The 23,780-nt window shown below is 44.0% G+C and overlaps 1 protein-coding gene across 1 annotated transcript in view; it reads left to right on the forward strand.

Annotated features, from left to right (window-relative positions):
* Positions 1 to 23,780, forward strand: part of LOC131190757 (basic proline-rich protein-like) — a gene marked incomplete at its 5' end in the record, with an annotated part of 496,338 nt that overhangs the window by 414,615 nt on the left and 57,943 nt on the right. The window contains 2 exons of the mRNA XM_058168112.1: positions 19,578 to 19,636; positions 20,283 to 20,330. Coding sequence (XP_058024095.1) covers positions 19,578 to 19,636; positions 20,283 to 20,330 — 107 coding nt within the window. The remainder of the gene's footprint in view (positions 1 to 19,577; positions 19,637 to 20,282; positions 20,331 to 23,780) is intronic.

The following is a 23,780-nucleotide window of genomic DNA, read 5'->3' on the forward strand; positions in this document are numbered from 1 at the left end:
ACCCCATGTGGAGTGGAGAGTGTGGGTTATTTAGACCCTCTCTTGGGCTTTGCCCTTCAGCTTCCTGTTCCTGTGTCAAGATCATGTATTCTATCGGCTGCAGTCAGATGCCCATGGGGCCATGTGGAGTCACGTTTGACGGAGACAAGTTTGGTTGAACCTTGGGCTGATGCAATGCCCCTCAGGTGTATTTGTAATGCAGGGAGCCCTGCTGCTAGCTAATCTACAATGTCCTGAGGGGCCATGTCTTAATCTCATCTCTCCACAAACGCCACTCCCTTCTGGCACTGATGATGTCACCTAGTTGGGTCATGAAACATCTTCAAGAAAACAGCCAAGCTCAGAACCCAACAGTCCTCCTTCTCCTTCCTCTTCCTGTTCCTCCTTTTTTCTTTTTCTTCCTCTTCCTCTTCCTCTTCCTCCTCCTCATCCTCTTCCTCCTCTCCATAAACCACACTGATGACCTTACCTAGTTAGGTCATGAAATGTCTGCAAGAAAACAGCCAAGCTCCAAGACCATCAAAGACCCACAGTCCTCCTCCTCCTCTTCCTCCTCCTCCTCCATCATTCTAGCACTAATGGTGTTACTTAGTTGGATCATGAAGCATCTTCAAGAAAACAGCCAAGCTCAGAGAGCACCAAGGACCCCCAGTCCTTGTCCTCCTCCTCCTCCTCCTCCTCCTTGTGCTTCAAAAGCCAAGAGTCCCCTCAGCTGAATCCCTGGAGAGGCAACCTTCTCCTGCATGCGAGAACTGTGATTGAAGAGCCATTCCTGAGCATGAGAAAGGGACTTTCTTAACAACATCAAGAGACCCAGGCAGAGAAATCAATTCTCATGCATTGCCTTTCGCTAACCTAAAAGAGGAAAGTTGAATTCCTGGGAGCTTTGAGGCTCTGCTCCATCAAGGACCGGCTGGCTTGAAATTGGGGTCTGTGCTTTCATTCACATGGAAATATGTGATTCCGACTTCAGTGGGAGAGAGAGCAGTTTGTCTGTGTGGCAACCCTAGGTGAGACGTCTATAAAATCACCCGAGCAACCATTTAGCATGGATAAAACCCTGGAAAATGTTAATAATAAAAACGATCGCGACAGTTCGCATTGTAAGATGGTTCCCGCTGGCACAATGTTCTAAAAGGGCTGCCTGTCTTCTTCAGTTTTCTCAAGGAGATCAGGGGAAGGTCCAGCACGGATCCAGAGGCATTCAAAAAAGTCAAAATGGCAGCCACAGTCACGGAATCCAAGCCTCTTGAGGAGCTTTGAGGGGCTTTGAATGCATGTTTGGGGACACGAGGTGTTGTTGTTGTTTTTTTAAAAAAATTAGGGCTGACGCAGGAAGAGGGCCTTGTTTTATTCTCCAAAGCCCCTGAAGGCAGGACAAGGAGCAACGGATGGAAACTGAACAAGGAGAGAAGCAACCTGGAACTAAGGAGGAATTTCCTGTCACTGAGAACAATTAACCAGAAGTTATGGGTGCTCCAACTCTGGAAGTTTTCAAGAAGAGAGTGGACAGCTATTTGTCTGGGATGGTAGGAGGACTCCTGCCTTGAGCAGGAGTTGGAGTAGCAATAGCAACGGCACTCAGACTTATATACCACTTCACGGTGCTTAACAGCCCTCTCTAAGCATTTTACAGAGTCAGCTTCCTGCCCAGGGGTGAAATGCTCCCGGTTCAGACCATATCATCCAATCTGGTAGCGATGGCGGCGGGTGGTTTGGAGAAACGGTAGCAAAAATCCCTGCCTCCCCTCCACATGCCCAGCTGAGCCGCACAATCATCAGAGGGTTGTTTTTTTTAACTTTTAAAAGCATTTTTTCTTCGGTCGAAAAAATGCTTTTAAAAGTAAAAAAAAAACCCCTCTGATGATCGCACAGCTCAGCTGGGATCATCAGAACCCTTTAAAAGGCTTCTCTGGTGATCCCAGCTGAGTTGCCTGATTGTCAGAACCTTTTAAAAGCATTTTTAAAAGGTTCTCTCAGCCAAAGAGGTTGTAGAAAAAATGCTTTTAAAAGTAAAAAAAAAAAGTTGGCCACACCCACCCAGTCACATTACCACCACCACCAAGCCACGCCCACAGAACCGGTAGTAACAAATTTTACATTTCACCCCTGCTATTGCCCCCAACAATTTGGGTCCCCATTTTACCCACCTCGGAAAGATGGAAAGCCTAATCAACCTTAAGCCTGGTGAGACCTGAACTGCCTAATTGCCGGCAGCCGGCAGTCAGCAGAAGTAGCCTGCGGTACTGCCCTCTAACCACTGCACCACCATGGCTGTTAAATAGAGTAGAAGACCTCCAAGGTCCCTTCCAGCCCTAGGAGTCCATATTCTAGCTATATTTATCTATCTACCTTTCTGTCCATCTATCCTTCTATCTTATCCCTCTACCTACTATACCTGTCTGTCCATCTGTCTGTCTTTATCTGTCTCTCTAGCTCTACCTACCTACCTACCTATCGATCCATATCTATCTATCTATCTATCTATCTATCTATCTATCTATCTATCTATCTATCTAGTCTGTCATCTATCTATGTCTGTCGTCTATCTCTATCTATCTATCTATCTATCTATCTATCTATCTATCTATCTATCTATCTATCTAGTCTGTCATCTATCTATGTCTGTCGTCTATCTCTATCTATCTATCTATCTATCTATCTATCTAGCTAGCTAGCTAGCTAGCTCTTTCTTTCTTTCTTTCTTTCTTTCTTTCTATTTTATCAATCGATCGATTGATCAGTTGATCTACTATTCTATCTATCTATCTATCTATCTATCTATCTATCTATCTATCTATCTATCTATCTATTCATCCATCCATCTATGTTTATCATTTATCTATCTATCTATCTATCTGTCTGTCTGTCTGTCTATCTATCTATCTCTATCTATCTATCTATCATCTATCTATCATCTATCTATCTATCATCTATCTATCTCTATCTATCTATCTACCTTTCTTTCTTTCTTTTTTTTTCTTTTTCATCAATCGATCAAGTGATTGATTGATCTACCGTTCTTTCTTTCTTTCTTTCTTTCTTTCTATCTCATCAATCGATAGATTGATCGATTGCTCTACCGTTCTATCTATCTATCTATCTATCTATCTATCTATCTATCTATCTATCTATCTATCTATCTATCTATCTCATCTATCTCATCTATCTATTTTTAGGTTTTCAAAAAAAGGTTGGACAGCCATTTGTCCAGGGTGGTCTAAGGATTCCTGCCTCGGGCAGGGGGTTGGACTAGAAGACCTCCAGGGCCCCTTCCAGACCTAGGAGCCTATGTTCTGAAGGAGCAAGAGGGTAGTGACTGAATTACCTTCTCTTATCCAGTCCATGGGGAAAGGAATCCTGCCTTCCGCTTAAGATGGTTTTGCTCTCACCTCTTCCTTCCCCTCCTCCCCCCCCCCCCGCCCGCCTCCCCCCACCCCAGCCTAACTCTCCAGCCTCCAGTTCTGGGTCTATTTATAAAACCAAATGTTTGTGCCAAGAAGAAATTTAAGCCTTCTATTCCCAGAGTGGACAATAGAGATAGTAGAGCTTTTCATCCCGACGAGAAACTCTCTCCTGCTTTTAGCTAGAAATATCCTTTCGGATGAAAACCTTGATTCAAGATGTTTTTATAGAACCGCTTCGTTTTGAGTGACGGAGAGGTCAGTGCAAAAAAGAACCCGCTGAATGGATCAAATGTCCCTCCGAAGCACTTCAGAGAGAAAAAGTTCCTTTTATTTTGCAGCGGAAAAAACAAAAGGAACTGTGGGGAGCAGTTCCCAACCTCCGAGCTGCTGGGAGAACTTCCAATTTTTGCAAGCGTATATTACCTGAGGAAGGAGGAGAACCGTGCCAAAATCTTTCATTTTCTGAACATTTTTCCCCTCCTGAAAGGGATTTTCCGTTTGTCTACGTCCTTCAGAAGGTGTGACAGAATGACAGAATGTGAGAATAACAGAGCCGGAAGGGCCCTCGGAGGTCTTCTAGTCCAACCTTCTGCTGAGGCAGGAAACCCTGCACCATTTCAGACAAATAGCTGCTTTAAGTTAATTGCTTTAATATTTCAATTTTTTTTTTAAAAAAAAATCCTTACTTTGTAGTTGGAAGATGATCAAGTCTTCTGCTCTTTAGCACACCTCTCTGTTTTTGGGTATAAGAGAATAACAGAGCTGGAAGGGACTTCGGAGGTCTTCTAGTCTCGCTGAAGTAGAGGACACTGCACCATTGCAGACAGATGGTTCTCCAATCTCTTCTTAAAAACCTCCAGGGATGGAGAACCTACCATTTCTGGTGGCAAGTCATTCCAATGGTTAATTAACAGAGTAACAGAATAACAGAGTTGGAAAGGACCTGAGAGGTCTTCTCGTCCAATCTTCTGCTCAAGCAGGAAACCCTACACCATTTCGGACAAATAACTGCTTTAAGTTAATTGCCTTAACATTTCACTTTTAAAAAAAAATCCCTTATTTTGTAGTTGGAAGTTGACCAAGTTTTCTGCTCTGTTCTCTGTCTCTCTGTTTTTGGGTATAAGAGAATAACAGAGGGACCTTGGAGATCTTCTAGTCCAGGGGTCTACAATCTTGGTCCCTTTAAGACGTGTGGACCAACTCCCAGAGTTCCTCAGCCAGCTTTGCTGGCTGAGGGAGTCTGGGAGTTGAAGTCCACACGTCTTAAAGGGACCAAGGTTGTAGACCCCTGTTCTAGTCCAACCCCCTGCTGAGATACGAAACCCTACACCATTGCAGACAAATGGTTCTCCAATCTCTTCTTAAAAACCTCCAGTGATGGAGCACATACAACTTCTGGTGGCAAGTCATTCCAATGGTTAATTAACAGAGTAAGAGAAACAACAGAGTTGGAAGGGACCTTGGAAGTCTTCTAATCTAACCCTCTGCTCCAGCAGGAGACTCTATGTGCTTTAGATGTGGTTAAACAGATGTGGTTTCCATCTGTTCGTTCTTGTCCTGCCTTCAGGTGCTTTAGAGCAGGGGTCTCCAACCTTGGTCCCTTTAAGACTTGTGGACTTCAACTCCCAGAATCCCTCAGCCAGCAAAGCTCTGGAACTCTGGGAGTTGAAGTCCACAAGTCTTAAAGGGACCAAGGTTGGAGACCCCTGCTTTAGAGAATAGGTTGACCCAGTGGTGGGATTCAAATAATTTAACAACCAGTTCTCTGCCCTAATGACCAGCTGGATGGGCGTGGCCAGGGGTGTGACAGGTAGCACTCAGCCTCCTGCACCCCACTGGGAGCAAAATGGGATGCGGGGGGGAGGGGCGCATCACCCCCTGCATCCCGTTTTGGGCCTGGTAGGCCTCCCTGCACTTACCTTGAAGCCAAAATGAGGCACATGGGGACTCCTGAAAGGGGCAGGAAGAGAAGGGGCAGGGGCAGTCAGCAATTTAACTACCGGTTCGCCCGAACTATCCCAAACCATTTGAATCCCACCACTGGGTTGACCCCTCTCTTCTTTGTGGCAGCCCCTCATACACTGGAACAGTAACTCTCCCCCCACCTCCCCTCATCTCATTGTCTGGCCAGTAAATCACCCTGGTGAGGTTTTGCATCATTAAGACTTATTTCAGGATATAATTAAAGCACAACTGCAAAATGAAGAAGGGATTGCTAGACAATAAAGATAAAAAGCGCGCATTGTATCTCTCTCATCCTGCTTCTCCACGCTGGAGAGAATTCCACTGAGCGTTTCCTTTCCATTGGAAAAGAAAAAAAATCCGAAAGCAATTTTTGTTCCAAATGACCCTACACGGTCCTGCCCTAGAATTGCTTAGCTGAGATATGGGATTGGAATTTATTTCTGGAGCATAAGCAAAAGTTATATTATTAGGACAAAGTGTGGTTATTTGTTCTAAGCTTCCTTCTGCCCAAGTTTCCCTCCGGTTGTTTGTTTTTTCTAAGAAGAATGATGGAAATGGGAAAGACGGGCAGAAGGGAGAATGCATCCAATTTTGGTTGCCATGATAGAAAAAGATGTTGAGACTCTGGAAAGAATGCAGAGAAGAGCAACGAAGAGGATTAGGGGACTGGAGGCTAAAACCTATGAGGAACGGTTGCAGGAACTCAGTATGTCTAGTCTAATGAAAAGAAGGACCAGGGGTGACATGACAGCATCTTCCAATATTTGAGGGGCTGCCTCAGAGAAAAGGAGCTCAAGCTATTCTCCAAATCCCCTGAAGGCAGGAGAAGAAGCAATGGATGGAAACTAATGCAGGAGAGAAGCAACCTGGAACTAAGGAGAAATTTCCCTGACAGTGAGAACAATCAACCAGTGAAGCCTTCAGAAGTTGTGGGTATTGGAAGAAATGTCCATCTGGGTTCAGTTCCAAGTGGGGAAGAAGACACTGGAAACACGGAGACTGCTTGGAAAGATGGTTTAATGGTGGTCAGGATCACATGGCTTGAGTTCCTGAACAGAAAAGGTGATCACATGTTTCAAGGTGTTGGGTGAAGAACCGGAGAGGAAAGGAGAAGAAGAGAAGAAGAAGAGGGCAGAAGGGCAGAAGGGCAGAACAAGATGCTGAATGCCTGAGTTTATACTCTCTGTGGGGCCCCACCTTGGTGTTTCCTGTTCCTGTATAAGAAATGTACCCTGACTGGTTGTCAAACTCCCAGGTGGTCTAGGGGGTCTTAGCTAACTTGGTAGGTTGTCTCTCAAGCTTGCTTGAGCCTTGCCATGTGGTGAGTTTCTGTTGCTAGATGGGTCCTATTGTGTTGCAGATGATGGTCCAATGACAAAGGTGGAGGGAATGAGTGAGCTTGGCTGAGGCTTTAATGGCCCATTGACAAAGGTGCGAGGAGGCAGGAAGCTGTTTTGTCTTTAAAACAGGTTTCTCAATTTCTCATCCAGGGAAACACAATAATACTCTGCCCTATTCAATATCCTCCAAAATATTTCATTCTTCTAGGAGAGGGGTGAGTGCTAACTTTCTACATGGGTGCTCCACCACTGGAGATTTCATGAAGAGAATGGATGGCTATTTCTCCTGTATGGTATAGAGTCACTTGCTTAATCAGGGAGTCGGACTACAAGACGTCCAAGGTCCCATCCAACTCTGTTATTCTCTATTGTGGTAGATCACCATCCATCACCTTAAGTGACAGGACCTTCATCTTGCAGTGGATTGAAGTTGTGGGTGCTCCAACAATGGAAGTTTTCAAGAAGAGATTGCACAGTCACTGGCCTAATGAAGAAAAGGACTGGGGATGAGTTGATGGCCGTATTCCAATATTTGAAAGGCTGCCACAAAGAAGAGGAAGTCAAACTATTCTCCAAAGCATCTGAAGGCAGGACAAGAAGCAACGGATGGAAACTCATCAAGGAGAGAAGCAACCTAGAACTAAGGAGAAATTTCCTGACAGTAAGAACAATTAACTGGTGGAACATCTTGCCTTCTGTGGTTGTAGGTGCTCCATCACTGGAGGCTTTCAAGAAGAGATTAGACAGCTATTTGTCCACATTGGTATAGGTTCTCCTATTTGAGCAGAGGGTTGGACCAGGAGATCTTCCAACTCTCTTATTCTGTTAGTTAATCAATGGAAGGGCTTCCCTCCAGAAATTGTGGGAGCTCCATCACTGGAGGCTTTTAAGAAGAGACTGGAGAGCCATTTGTCTGAAATGGTCTGGGGTCTTCTGCTTGAGCAGGGGGTTGGACTAGAAAAGGGCCTCTGGTGGCTCAACAGACTAAAGCAATCTGTTATTAACAGCAGCTGCCTGCAATTACTGCAGGTTCTAGTCCCACCAGGCCCAAGGGTGACTCAGCCTTCCATCCTTTATAAGATAGGTAAAATGGGGGCCCAGATTGTTTGGGGTGGCAATAAAAGTTGACTTTGTATATAATATACAAATGGATGAAGACTATTGCTTGACATAGTGTAAGCTGCCCTGAGTCTTCGGAGAAGGGCGGGATATAAATTCAAATAAATAAAAAAAAAGACCTCCAAGGTCCCTTCCGAACCTATGATTCTATGTTCTAGGAGATCTGTTGCAGAAGAGTCCCTTTGCTGAGGACAGGAGGCAGCTAAAGGCTCTTCTCGGAGGAGTCTAGATAACTGTTTGCAGTGTGGGGGAGGGGGACGCCAGTCGCTCCTGATTTACAGTCTCATCTCCATAAACGAAATGCCTTCAATGTGTTCATTTCCCCTCCCCTGTAATTCTGCTCCTGGTGGAGAGGGGAGAGAGTTTGAATTGTCTTCCTCCTCTTTTCATGACTTCCTTCCTTTCTCAGCTTCTGAAGACCCAGCAATATCTCAGCAGGGGGCTGGTTTCTAAGGAAAAAAAAAACAACAAGAAGAAGAAGAAGAGAAAGGAAAAAAGGCTTGGCTGCTTTTCCTGGATGCCAAACCTTTTAGAGACCCCCACAGCAAGCCCCCAGCTGGGCTAAAATTGTGGAAGTTGTGAGGCCACTGCAAAACAGGAGACGAGGAGGAGAAGGTGAAGAATCTCCCTGAGCAGTCTTAGCCAAGCCTTGCGTACCTGGCTGTTTTGAGACCAGGCTGTCCCCCCAACCCCCACCTAAGCCCATTGCCTGTTGATTCCAGGTCTCCATCTCCATCAGGGCCATCTCCATGTGACCCAGATCCCCCCCCCTATGGGCGCACACAGCACAGAAGAAGTATGATGTGCATTGAAATGCACTTGACATACTTTAATCAGAACAGAGCTGGAGGTCAACTCTGAAGTGAACCTGGCTGAAGACATATTTTCCTGCCTCGTAGTTGACATGAACTTTGAAAGGGGGAAGGGAAGGGGGGAGAGTAGATAGACCGGCTACCAGTCAAAACAAACATTTTTCTTGTGGGAACCAAGGTCATCCCAACAGGCGGCAAGTGAAGGAGGAGAGGCGGTGACCAAGCAGCCTCCCAGCCTCTTTCATTAGACAACGTGACTGGTGACCCCTGGGGAGGGGAATAATTGTGCTTTGAATTAGGGGGAAACCCACAGGAACTTTTAGAGTTGGTTTTCGCTAGATGTGTTGGTATGATGTATCCAATAAACATGTTGTTTGTGGAATCTACCTGCCTCAAAGTTCTGCATTTGGCGGATGTGTTACTCAGAACCCTGACATTGGAAGGGACCTTGGAGGTCTTCTAGTCCAACCCCCTGCTCAAGCAGGAGATCCTATACCATTTCAGACAGGTAGCTGTCTAGTCTCTTCTTAAAAACCTCCAGTGAAGGGAAGTTGTTCCTCTGGTTAATTGTCCTGTCAGGAAATTCCTCCTTAGTTCCAGGTTGCTTCTCTCCTTGATGAGTTTCCATCTGTTACTTCTTGTCCTGCCTTCAGGTATTCTACATTTAGGCAAGGGGAAAAAAACAAATTACAGGTGTGGAATAGGTGGTACCTGGCTCGTTAGTAGTAACTGCGAGAGGGATCTTGGAGACCTAGGAGACAATCACTTAAATATGAGCCAGCCATGTGTAGCAGCTGCCAAAAAAGCCAACCCAGTTCTAGGCTGCATCAACAGAGGGCTAGAATCAAGTTCACGTGAAATGTTAATACCACTTTATAAGGCCTTGGTAAGGCCACACTTGGAATACGGCATCCAGTTTTGGTCACCATGATAGAAAAAGGATATTGAGATTCTAAAAAGGGTTTAGAGAAGAGCAACCAAGATGATTGGGTTGCTGGAGTCGTATGAAGAATGGTTGCTGGAATTGGATTTGGCTTGTCTAGTGAAAAGGACTAGGAATGACATGTTAGCAGTCTTCCAATATTTGAGAGGCTGCCACAAAGAAGTGAGGATCAACCTATTCTCAAAGCTCAAGAAGCAATGGATGGAAACTAATCAAGAGGAGAAGTAACCTAGAATTAAGGGAAAAAAATCCTGACAGGTAGAACAATTAATCAGTGCAACAGCTCCTCTCCAGAAGTTGTGGATGCTCCATCAAAGAAGGTTTTCAAGAAGAGACTGGACAGCCATTTGTCTGGGATGGTCGAAGGTCTCCTGCCTTGAGCAGGGGTTGGACTAGAATACCTCCAAAGTCCCTTCCAGCTCTATTCTGGTTCTGATTTAATTGCTCCCCATTGTGGTAGAGGGAGCAATGTTGACCCTCAGACTGCAGTCAACCATTGTGGACCTACCTTCTTGTCGTGGCATCAAACCACCCTTTACAGCTTGTCAATATGAATGTCACCAAAAAAAAAAAGACCACTTGTCATTCCTCATTTCACCTTGCTACTTCTCCTGCAGACCAGGATCCAAAGTCCCTTCCAGCCCTAGGACTCTATGAGCTATCTATCTTGGGCATCAGAGGATCTCTCTACCAGTTGAGGGTTCTCCAGACCCTGGACACAGCTCCTCCCAACTTCTGGTGGGACTGAACTACCGATCTTCAGTGGGTGAAGCTCTGAGCGTGCAGCTTGACCGCTCAAAAATCGAGCTCATTCTCAACCTGATATCCATCCAGTGGATTTCCCTCGTCTCAAATTCAAGCTGCAATTAAGGGATAGATAACCCGAAATTATGCAGCTCAAAGGAGAGGCATAAGGACAGAAAAATAACCACGATAGAAATATTGACTGGGTAAGAAGAGAGAAGCACCCATCCATGAACTGGCATGAAATCTGTGGGTCGGGGCCTGAGCGAGATCATCACATTAACCCCGACAGATCTTTTAAAATTCATCCCCGGTGAGAGAAAGAGGCTATCACAGATGGAGAACCGCGGTGTGAAAATAAACAAAGAGAAACAGACTCAGCCCATCCAGATCCACATTTTCTCCATCTATTTATTTGCGGTGAGCTATTACTCATTTTTCAACCGACTCGGAATATAGATTTTGGCAGGTGGAAAACAAATGGAAGAAAAACAGCCCGAAACGTCTTTAGCAAAAACAGACGAGGAGACAGGCAGTAGAGAGTCAGAGAAGGCTCTGATCTGCTAACAGGAACACGTCTTTTCCAAGATGTTCCTATTGTTTTCAAGCATTGAATAAGAGCAACAGATGAGCTTCAATAACAAAATGCTCACCTATTTATTTTCCTCTTTCCTCCCCATCTCTTTTCCCTTAAGTGTCAGGTAAATTTGCAGGTAGAATTGTTCTTTTTAAAAAGTGTCTATGCTTAAGTTGTCCTGGGGATGATTTTTGGAAGAAGTCTAGGTTTGGTTTTTTTGCAAGGCACTTAATCAACAAATACAGCTTATATTTTTTATTTTATTTATTTATTTATTTTGTCGAGAACGTATTAGGTAATAAGTATAAGCATGAATTGAATACATAAAATAGATACAACTAAAAGGAGACATTAGGACAGGGACGGTAGGCACTTCGGTGCTCTATGGACGCCCCTTACACACCTCTTAGGAATGGGGTGAGGTCAACAGTAGGCAGTCTAAGGTTAAAATTTTGGGGATTTTGGGATGTAACAACGGAGTCAGGCAGTGCATTCCAGGCATTGACCATTCTGTTGCTGAAGTCATATTTCTGCAATCGAGGTTGGTGCAATTTACTTTAAGCTTGTATCTGTTGTGTGCTTGTGTATTGTTGTGGTTGACAGGTAGGATGTTGTAGCAGATGGTTTTATGTACTATGCTTAGGTCAGACCAAAGGCGGCGCAGTTCTAAATTTTCTAAACCCAGAATTTCAAGTCTGGTGGCATAAGATATTTTGCTGCGAGTGGAGGAGTGGAGGACTCTTCTTCTGAAATATTTCTGGACATGTTCAATTGTATTATTGTTCAATATGCAGTGCGGGTTCCAGACAGATGAGCTGTATTTGAGACTTGGTCTAGCAAATGTTTTGTGTGCTCTGGTTAGTAGTGTGATATTACCGGAGTTAATTTTTCCCGGGAGTTCATTTTTGCTACAATCCTGTTGTGGCCAAGTGGATCGACTGGTTTTGCTATTTAGTGTAATAAATAACCATGGAGGGGAATCCCTATGCTCCTAGTTATTTGCTGTTCTCATAGAATCATGGTAAAGCTGCCAAAGATAGACCATCATCCAACCTTCTGCAACCAGTTAAATCATCACCCAAAGTTGGCTGTCCAGCCTTTTCTTAAAAACTTCCAAAGGTGGAGAACCCATAATCTCCATAGGTAGACTCTCCCATGGTCAGGAATCTCCTCCTCTCCTTAAATGAGATCTATGTTTCTGGAGTTACTTTCTGTAGCCATGGAAGACCATTCATGAATATCTTGTCTGCAGCTTCTCTTTAGGTACCTGAAGACCGGTATCCTGCCTTCTTTTCTCAGAGGAAACATCTCCAGTTCTTCTGGTCATAGGACAGTGTTTCTCAAGCTTGGTAACTTCAAGATATGTGGACCTCGACTCCCAGAATTCCTCAGCCAGCAATTCTGAGAGTTGAAGTCCAGACATCTTAAAGTTTCTAAGGTTGAAAAACCAAGTTGTAAGGGTATGTCCTCATGTTTCTGCATCATCTCTGAAACTTCTCAAGCCCATTAACATCCTTCTAGAAATTTGATGGCCAAGATCATCCAGAGCAGGGGTCTCCAACCTTGGCAACTTTAAGACTTGTGGACTTCAACTCCCAAAATTCCTCAGCCAGCAAAGCAAAGCTGGCTGAGGAATTCTGAGAATTGAAGTCCACAAGTTTTAAAGTTGCCAAGGTTGGAGACTCCTGATCCAGAGTACTCCAGGTGTGGTCTCATCAGCACAAATAAAGAAGAATAATGACCACATTTATCTTTAACCCAGAACTGCATTATCCTTTCTAACTGCTGGCTCACATGTTGACTGATGTTTCTTATCAATAACCACATCCAAATTCTTCTCAACCAGAAGCAGCCTTTCTCAGCCAGGAACCCCACGTATTGTATGCGTATTCCTGCATTTTTCCTTCCTAAATGTGATATGTTCTATTCCTTCCTTTCCAAAAAGCTCCTGATCTTTTCCATTCAGTCTTACAAACTTCTCAGCTTAGACTTTCTTCTCATTGTGTCATCTTGGGTCTTGGTTAGATCCAGGGATGAAATCCAGCAGGTTCTGACAGGTTCTGGAGAACCGGTAGTGGACATTTTGAGCAGCTCGGAGAACCGGCAAATGCCACCTCTGGATGGCCTCAGAGTGAGGTGGGAATGGAGATTTTTGCAGTATCCTTCCCCCAGGAGTGGGGAGGGAATGGGGATTTTGCAGTATCCTTCTCCTGGAGTAGGGTGGGAATGGAGATTTTGCAGTACCCTTCTCCTGGAGTGGGGTGGGAATGGGGATTTTGCAGTATCCTTCCTCTGCCATGCCCACCAAGCCACGCCCACAGAACTGGTAGTAAAAAAAAATTGGATTTCACCCCCAGTTTTGTGTCATTCACAACTAGGAGAAGCAACCCATCAACTCCATTATCTATGTTCCTAGTAAATATGTTGAATAATACTGACTCCAAAACAGATTCCTGAAGGACTCTACTGGCAATCCCCAGCCAATGCAACTGATCTTTCCTTGGCTGAAATGGTATAGGACCTCCAGCTCGAGTACGGGGTTCGACTACAAGGCCTCCAAGGTGCCTTCCAGCTCTATTCTGGTTCTGATTTAATTGCTCTCCATTGGGGTAGAGGGAGCAATGTTGACCCTCAGACTGCAGTCAACCATTGTGGACCTACCTTCTTGTCGTGGCATCAAACCACCCTTTACAGCTTGTCAATATGAATGTCACCAAAAAAAAATGCCATTTGTCATTCCTCATTTCACCTTGCTACTTCTCCTGCAGACCAGGATCCAAAGTCCCAGGCAGAATCCTGCTACTTAAGGAAAAAGTTCTATCATGTTCTGCTGGAAAATGCAATGTAGTTTGATACCTCAAAGACCCAGCAGCCCCAGAAGAAGAAAAACATTTACAACATATAGTTTAAGGCAGTGGTGAAATCCAAAATCCTTTTTACTACCGGTTCTGTGGGCATGGCTTGGTGGGCATGGCAGGGGGAGGACTGCAAAATCCCCATTCCCACCCCACTTCAGGGGCCAGCCAGAGGTGATATTTGCCGGTTCTCTGAACTACTTAAAATTTCTGCTACTAGTTCTTCACAACCTGTCCGAACCTGCTGGATTTCACCCCTGGTTTAAGGATTGTATCAGTCACTATGTAGGGCAGATAGACAGAAGACTAGCAGAGCACATCCATGGATTCCAACTAACAGAAGTCAGAAGACAGGATGAAAAGTCCTTCATTTCACAGCACCTGGACAGACTTCACCATAGTTTCAGCTGGGAAACTTGTGAGCATCCGAGTACCAAGCTAAATCCTAAAATGCCGGAGAATTCCTGGAAGCCCAGCACTGAGACAAATCAGCAATCAACAGGCACATAGAGATAAACAGCATCAACATAACATTCAAAAGAGACAATCAAGAAACCGAAGAAGACACAAAAACACCAGCTCACCAGCAATCAACACTCAGATAAGAAGAGATTAACACCAGGATTAATACTACACCATCAATCAAACAGTAAACAACACCCCAATCAAGGAACTACCAACTCAGACAAACAGCCTAATCAAGGAACCACCAAGAAGAAAACAACACTCCCAGCAACACTGACAGGGTAAGACACTAGAATATAAATGGAGAGCAAACCCCACTCCCTTTTAGCACTGTAATGTTGCCTAGTTGGGTCGTGTAATATCTGCAAGAAATCCAAACTCAGAGATCACCAGTCCTCCCCTTCCCTTCCCCTTCCCCTCTCCCTTTCCCCTTGTCCTTCCTCTCCCCTCCTCCTCCTCCTCCTCCTCTCCTTCTCCTTCTCCTTTACTGATTGATTTCAAATCAATTATTAAATTTAATTGATTGTAAATTGATTACAAATGCTCTGAATTACACACTGGCAAAAAGAATCAGAACACAAAATACAAACTGAGTGGACATGACCTTGTAGATGACCCTCACTCTGTCAAGGACCTTAGAGTACTTATCTTTAAAGATCTAAGTGCCAAAGCCCACTGTAACAACATTGCCAAAAAGGCATTAAGGGTTGTAAACCTAATCTTGAGTAGCTTCTTCTCCAGTAATATTACACTACTAACCAGAGCATACAAAACATTTGCTAGACCAGTTCTCAAATACAGCTCATCTGTCTGGAACCCACACTGAATATCGGACATTAATACAATTGAGAGAGTCCAGAAAGATTTCACAAGAAGAGTCTTCCACTCCTCCGCTCGCAACAAAATACCTCATGCCACCAGTCTTGAAATTTTGGGTTTAGAAATTTTAGAACTATGCCGCCTTCGGTCTGACCTAAGCATAACTCATAAAATCACCTACCACAATGTCCTACCTGTCAATGACTACTTCAGCTTCAACTGCAACAATACACAAGCACACAACAGATACAAGCTTAAGGTAAACTGCACCAAACTCGATTGCAGAAAATACGACTTCAGCAACAGAGTGGTCAATGCCTGGAATGCACTACCTGACTCTGTGGCTTCTTCCCCAAACCCCCAAAATTTTAATTTTAGACTGTCTACTGTTGACCTCACCCCATTCCTAAGAGGTCTGTAAGGGGTGTGCATAAGAGCACCAGCATGCTTACCGTCCCTGCCGTAATGTTCCCTTTAATTGTATTCATTTTATGTATTCAATTCATGCTTATACTTATATATATTATCTAATACGTGCTCAATAAATAAATAAAATAAATTGTGTTACCTAGCTGGGTAATGAAATGTCTATAAGAAAGCAACCAAGCTCACAAAGCATAAAGGACTCCACAGAACTTCCCCCGGGTTTACGCCAAATACCTGACCTTCGGACCTTCCGCCGCGAATTGAAAACACATCTATTCATTCGCGTGGGGCTGGCTTAAATTTTATTGGTTTTAAATTTCTATTATTAATTTTAAGGGATTTTTTAGTTTTATATATTTTAAAGTTTTTAGGCCAACTATATAATAAGTTTTTTAATTTGTATTTTAATTGTATATTGTACCGTTTTGTTTTATCTTGGCTGTACACCGCCCTGAGTCCTTTGGGAGAAGGGCGGTATAAAAATTGAATTAATAATAATAATAATAATAATAATAATAATAATAATAATAATAATAATAATAATAATAATAATAATAAGAAGAAGAAGAAGAAGAAGAAGAAGAAGAAGAAGAAGAAGAAGAAGAAGAAGAAGAAGAAGAAGAAGAAGAAGAAGAAGAAGAAGAAGAAATGCAGATAAGCAGGGATTAACACCAGACAAACAATCAAGCAGAAAACAGTATCTTGATCAAGGAGATACCAAAGGGGAAAAAAACCATTCCCAACTCCACTGAAAAAGGGTGCATACTCCACACTCACTCATACTGATGAGATTACATAGTTGAGTCATGAAATGTCTGCAAGAAAACAACCAAGCCAAAGACCACACCGTTCGATTAAGCAACGGTGATAAAATGGAGGAAGACAAAAACCAGTCAGGTCTTGAGTCGTTGCAAAGACCTCTCTGATTTTTCTTCTATTTTTTGTCCTGCAAGCTCAGGGCTGAAGAAAGCCTCTCTTTTTCCACTCTGGCGTTTGCTATTTATTTTGGAAGCCATTGCTCTGTTCCCCACCACCCCCCCGGCCCTCCTGCCTTGCTTTGAACATTTATATTTCAGTACTTTATCAATATTAAACGGTTATGACTTTTTTTTACGTGGGATTTAGTCCATCAGCGGTTACTTGTGAACCTTATCCTGACACCCTGGGAGCGAACAGCAGGTTTTTGGCTCCGCGACTCTTTCCTACGAAAGCCAAGACACAGATTGCTGCAAAAGAAAAAGACAACCAGCCCCTCTTTAATTTTTGCAAGCGTCGTGGTGAGAATAACACAAGCCTCCCACTCCAGCCATTTCCACACACATACACACACACACACACACACATATATGCATCCCACCCCTGCATATGTCGCTAACAGCATTGGAGAAGCACTGAATGCAAATGGTTTCTCATCAAAGAGAGTCTTCTTGTGGCATCTCAGATCGAATCTCCCCAGAGTCTTTTGTTGGCTGCCTCTAGCTGAACATCTGATGGAGCGGACTGTGGGCCAAGGAAGGCAGGCCACAACAAATGTGCGAGTTGACGGTGTCTTTTGTGGTAGACCAACACAGTTGGTTGCTTTCTGGCGAGCCACAAAAGGAGACACACACACCTCTCTCGCCTCTTTTTGTTTTGCTAAGGCTGTTCTCGGTTTGGCACCCCAATTTGGAATGCTGATGCTGGTCTCAGGAAAGTCCTCTGCTGATAGACAGAATAACTGAATGACAGAGTTGGAAGGGACCTTGGAGGTCTTCTAGTCCAACCCTGTGCTCAAGCAGGAGACCTTATACTATTCGGGATAAATGGCTGTCCAATCTCTTCTTCAAAGCCTCCAGTGTTGGAGCACTCACAACTTCTGAAGGCAACTTCTCTTCCACTGGTTAGTTGTCCTCACTGTCAGGAAATCCCTGCTCAGTTCCAGGTTGCTTCTCTCCTTGATTAGTTTCCATCCATTGCTTCTTGTCCTGCCTTCAGGGGCTTTGGAGGATAAATTGACCCCCTTTTCCTTGTGGAAGAAGGAGATAGAGGAGGAGGAGAAAGAGAAAAAGGAAAAGGAGGAGAAAGAGAAGAAGAATAAGGGGCGTGCATAAGAGCACAATAGTGCCTACCGTTCCTGTCCTATTGTTCCCTTTATTATATCAAATTAATATAGCTGATGCATATTCTTTACATATATATATATACGTTTCGGCCCCAGGGACCAGTTTTGTGGGAGACAATTTTCTCATGAGCTGGGGGGGCAGAGCACACAACCTACCGTAGATCCCATGCATGTATGGTTTCACTCACCCGTCACCCATTTCTAACTGTGTGGTCCAGTTCTTAACAGGCCATGGACTGGTTCCAGTCACCAGACTGGGGGTTGGATACCACTGCTCTTGACAAGCTGCTCAGATTTGGAAGGCAATCTCCAGAAGGCATTTGTGTCCCCTCTCCTCCCCACTCATCTCCCCCTTTTTTCTCCTGTGGCAGGAACCCTTCTTCAATCTAGTTGTCAAGACAGGATCTTCCAGGATCTTCTAGGATCAAGGCCTGGAAGAATCGTCAGTATTCTTCTGCATTGGTTTGTTGGGTTTTATTACCTCTTCTACCTCCTCTGTCTTACATACAGTAGTAGCTTCAACAATCCTGGCACTATATATAAGATGACCAACATTTTTACAATGAGAAGGAGGACACAAATAAATTGAAGAAAAAAAATATCATAAATAAAAGAAACATTTTATTCATTGCAGCAATAATACAGAATATGCTATAATATGATAAATGCATAATAAAAAACATTTGTAACAATAACACTTTATATTGTAATTATGCTTACATGCCTATTAATTCTTATTTAAATGAGTACTTTTCCATTGAAGGAATATTTTTTTGTCAGTGTATCATCTTCTAATAATATATTGGAAATATCCTTTATATTGAATTTTACGGCAAGTGCTGAAGCTAGAGTATCAACATTCAATCTTGATTTCTCACTTTTCCAAAAATCATTAGCAGTTGAATAAATAAAACTAATTATTAAAACTGAAGCAATGACATAAGCGAATAAACTTGTAAATAAAATTATACATATTTGGAAATTATTAAATAGATAATGAATTAATAAAACGTGAATTATTGTGCTCACCTGTGTATGATTGAATATTCACTGAGAAAGAAGTGAGTTTAATACGTGCGTGTGTGCCGTGTCGTGTTTCGGTAAGAAGTAAACAAAGCCACTTGCGCGGGGCAGACACTCTCAAAACAATTCTCCTGTGCGGAGCGCATGCATCTCATAATTGCGTCTCACCGCATTGTACCGAGCCTTGACGAATCGTCATGTCAAATACAAATACATCACATCACACGCAATGGATCGCATCAGCATTGATCGAATATGGAGATTTACAGATTAGTCTTCAAATATCGAGAAGAAGGGCATGTAGGAGGACACTTTTCGAGAGAGGACAGAACTTACAAAAGAAGGACTGTCCTCCCTAAAGGAGGACGATGGGTCACCTTACTATATATTGTACATGACTCCTGTTTTTTTCTTCTTCTGGGGCTGCTGCGTGTTTTGGAGACCACTCAGCCCACTGCAGCTCAACCAACACAAGCTGTGAAAAGGAAAACATTGCCACACATCAAAAGCATCTCAGAAACCACCAGCAGACCATTACATGGAGACACTATAACACACAAATCAACTAAAGCCCTTCACAACCTCTCAAGTAAACCAAACGCAAAGAAGACAAATCAGCCATTGTCGGGCACATAGCCATAGCACTCAGACTTATATCCCGCTTCAGAGTGCTTTTTCCAGCCCTCTCTAAGCGGTTGACAGAGCCAGCCTCTTGCCCCCAACAATCTGGGTCCTCATTTTACCCACCTGGGAAGGACGGAAGGCTGAGTGAATGAACCTTCAGCCTGGTGAGATTCGATCTGCCAACTGCTGGCAGCGGGTGATCAGCAGAAGTAGCCTGCAGTACTGCACTCTAAACCACTGCGCCACCATGGCTCTAATATTTTACACACCATTCAAAAGAGACAGTAAAAAAGCGAAAAGAACACAATATCTCAGGACTAAGTTTAGAGACTACTAAGGACCCCACTATCCTCTTTTTCCTCCTCCTCCTCCTCCTCCTCCTCCTCCTCCTCCTCCTCCTCCTCCTCCTCCTCCTCTCCACATTCCCTTCCAGCCAGAGGTGGGATTCACTTACCTTCCCTACTGGTTCGCAAATGCGAGCGCCCGTGCCTTGTCTGCGCTTGCACATGGCCTTCTGCTTATGCGCAGTGCTAGCGCATGATGTCCAGGTGGGTGGGCGGAGCATCCCACAGTCGCCGCTACCAGTTCGCCTGACCCAGAGGGAACCAGCTGAATCCCACCTCTGCTTCCAGCCCTGGTCATGTTACAGAGATAATGAATCATTTGCTAAAAAACAACCAAGCTAAGAGCATCCATAATTTTACTACTACCACTACTACTACCACTCTCCATAAACTGCTCTCCCTTCAAGCGCTGATGAAGTTACCTAGTTGGGTCATGAAACATCTGCAATAATGAAACATGAAACATCTGTAAGAACTTAGAACTAAGGAGAAATTTCCTGACAGTTAGAACAATTCATAAGTGGAACGACTTGCCTGCAGAAGTTGTGAATGCTCCAACACTGGAAATTTTTAAGAAAATGTTGGATAACCATCTGACTGAGATGGTGTAGGGTTTCCTGCCTGGGCAGGGGGTTGGACTAGAAGACCTCCAAGGTCCCTTCCAACTCTGATGTTATGTTATATTAAAACAACCAAGCTCAGATCACCCATAGTTTCTCTCCTCCTCCTCCTCCTCCTCCTCCTCCTCCTCCTCCTCCTCCTCCTCTCCATAAACCACATTCCCTTCCAACCTTGATCACATTGGATAGGTGATGAATCACCTTGAAGGAAACAACCAAGCTCAGAAATCACCCATAATTCTACTCCTACTCCTACTCCTACTATTAGTACTGCTACTATTCTCCACAAACTGGTCTCCTGTCTAGCACTGATGGTGTTACCTAGTTGGGTCATGAAATATCTGCAAGAAAACAACCAAGCTCAGAGCACCCATAGCTTTCCTCCTCTCCTCCTCCACCTCTCCCCACCTTGTTCTCCACTCTGCAAAACCCCCTCCCTTCTAGCACTGATGGTGTTACCTAGTTGGTCATGAAATGTCTGCAAGAAAACCACCAGCCTCAGGGAGCACCAAGGACCCCCTCAGTGAGAAAGCCAAGGGCCTGCCTGGCCGCTGGAGCTGACTGCTCTTCCCCCTGGGGGTATCCAAAGCAGTCTTGCAGGTTTTGCAGTTCATGGAGGCTGGCCAAGGCCTATCCCTTAGTGAAGTCCTGGTCCAGAAAGCCTGCCTCTCAGTGGCTTCTCTCAACAGATCAACTTCAGAAGGGAGCTCACAAAGGGGAAGGAGGGAGTTCCCTTCGGCTGCCTGCAGCTTTGCTCTTTCTCCACCTTGGAGGCCTCCCCTGGTGACCTTCACTGCATTCAGATGGGCTCAGGGGAGATGAAGCGACATAGAAAGTGACCTCCAGTTGAATTAGAGAACAAGAATAATTTTCCCATTGTTCGAGGGATGAAATAGGAGTCAGGGGGCCAGCAGGGAGCAGGAGGGGAGAACGGCTCCCTTTGCATCCAACCCCCAGGAAAGTTGCTTCCCTCTGACAGCCCCTCCAAGGTGAGAAGAGATATTGCTCTGAAATTTTCAGTCTCCATAGATTTGTAGCTTTCATGGCAGTGGCACCAGCAGCCGAGGTTAAAGCACCAGCTGTCCTTCTCACTGCCCTCGCCAGGAAAGGGGGCTGCTGAATTTTTAAACATGGGTTTTGCTTCGCCTGGAAATGGAGAGAGAAAGGGCTGCTGCACATACTGTCTATGACTTCAGCACCCGTCTGTCAAAGCCTAGCGGGTGCATTCACACAATGCAAGCAATCCATGGGGATTTTCTTTTAATGCCTTAGGACCCTGTCTGAACCCAGCCTTGCGGGCTAAATTATGGCTTCCTCCTTACTAGCTCCATTCCTTCCTAGCAAGGAGGAGGAGGAGGAGGAGGAGGAGGAGGAGGAGGAGGAGGAGGAGGAGGAGGAGGAGGAGGAGGAGGAGGAGGAGGAGGAGGAGGAAAAGAAGAGGATGTTGAGGAAGAGAAGAATATGGAGAAGAAAGAAGAAGAGGAAGAGAAGGAGAAGATGGAAAAGGAAGAGGAAGAGGAGAAGAAGGAGAGAACATAAAGAAGAGAAGGAGGAAAAGAATATGAAGAAGGAGGAGAAGAAAGAGAAAGGGGAAAAGGAGGAGGAGAAGAAAATGGAGGAGGAGGAGAAGATATTGAAGGAAGAGAACATAGAGGAAGAGGAGGAGGAGGAGGAGGACACAATGGAGGAGAAGGTGAAGAAAGAAGAGGAGGAGGAGGAGGAGGAGGCTGCAGACCCAACAATTCAACTCTGAGTCACAAATATTCTCTTCAACTAGTAACTGCATGGGTCAGTCTTGATTTTTGGGAGGGCCTGATATAGATGCAGCTGCTGTGTCCCATAGATTCACAGCCTAGATGACCAACAGGATCCATTGGGCTGTAAAACATGCTTCTAGTTCTCAGCAATCCCAGAAGGATTTGGAGAAACTGAAATTGGTTCAGGGAAAGGCAGGAAGGTGATCAGGAACTAAGTTCCAGGTGGAGCTCTTGAAGTGTGCTCCTTAACTTTTTTTAATGTTGAGAAAGAAAAGATACGACAACCTTCTCCAAGCACTTGAGAAGAAGCACATGAGAAGAAGCACTTGAGAAAAAATTCAAGGTTGGTGAAGGTGGATTCCAACCGAATGTAAGGGGAAAAAACCCTTCTAAGACAGTTTGACTGAGGCAAGTGCTTGGCTCTTCTTCTTCAACCTCTTCTCTAAAGCACCTGAAGACAGGATAAGAAGCAACGGATGGAAACTAATCAAGGAGAGAAGCAACCTGAATTGAGGAGAAAGTTTTAGGAGGCTAAAACATATGAAGAATACTTGCTGGAATTGGATACGGCTAGTTTAAGGAAAAGAAGGACTAGGGGAGACATGATAGCAGTCTTCCAATATCTCAGGGACTGCCACAAAGAAGAGGGAGTCAAGCTGTTCTCCAAAGCACCTGAGGGCAGGACAAGAAGCAATGGGTAGAAACTAATCAAGGAGAGAAGCAACTTAGAACTAAGGAGAAATTTCCTGACAGAGAGGACAATTAACCAGAGGAACAACTTTCCACCAGTAGTTGTGGGTGCTCCAACACTGGTTTGTTTTTAAGAAGAAACTGGACAGTCACTTGTCTAAAATGGTATCTTCTGCTTGAGCAGTCCTTTCCAACTTCAACTTACTCTGTAATTTTGGATGAGTTCAGGCAAAAGTTGGACATCCAACTGACCAGGATGGTTTTCTGCTGATTCCTGGAGGGAACATGAACTGTACCTAAGGGACCTTGAGTGCCTTTTATAACTCCAGCCCTCATACATAGAGGCACACATAAGGAAGGAGAGAGGGGGGGAGGGGGAGAGAGAGAAAGAGAGAAAGAAAGACCTAAAAGAGAAAGAGAAAAAGAGAAAAGAGAAAAAAGAGAAACAGAGATAAAGGGGGAGAGAAAGAAAGTCAAAGAGAGAGAGAGAGAAAGACCTAAAGAGAAAGAGAAAAAGAAAAAAGAGAAGAGAAGAGAAAAAAAGAGAGAAACAGAGAGAAAGGGGGAGAGAAAGAAAGGCAAAGAGAGAGCAAGAGAAAGAAAGAAAGAAAGAAAGAAAGAAAGAAAGAAAGAAAGAAAGAAAGAAAGAAAGACCTAAAAGAGAAGAGAAAGAGAAGAGAGAAAAAAGAAAAAAGAAAAAAGAGAGAAACAGAGAAAGGGGGAGAGAAAAAAAGGCAAAGAGAGAGAGAAAGACCTAAAGAGAAAGAGAAAAAGAGAAAAGAGAAAAGAGGAGAAAAAGAGAGAAACAGAGAGAAAGGGGAGAGAAAGAAAGGCAAAGAGAGAGCAAGAGAAAGAAAGAAAGAAAGAAAGAAAGAAAGAAAGAAAGAAAAAAAAGAGAAAAAAGAGAGAAACAGAGAGAAAGGGGGAGAGAAAGAAAGGAAAAAAGAGAGAGAGAGAGAAAGACCTAAAGAGAAAGAGAAAAAGAAAAAAGAGAAGAGAAGAGAAGAGAAAAAAAGATAAAAACAGAGAGAAAGGGGAGAGAGAGAGCAAGAGAAAGAAATAAAGAAAGAAAGAAAGAAAGAAAGAAAGAAAGAAAGAAAGAAAGAAAGACCTAAAGAGAAAGAGAGAGAGAGAGAGAAGACCTAAAGA

This window comes from Ahaetulla prasina, chromosome 2 (assembly GCF_028640845.1).
Source record: "Ahaetulla prasina isolate Xishuangbanna chromosome 2, ASM2864084v1, whole genome shotgun sequence".
In the NCBI taxonomy this organism is placed as follows: Eukaryota; Metazoa; Chordata; class Lepidosauria; order Squamata; family Colubridae; genus Ahaetulla; species Ahaetulla prasina.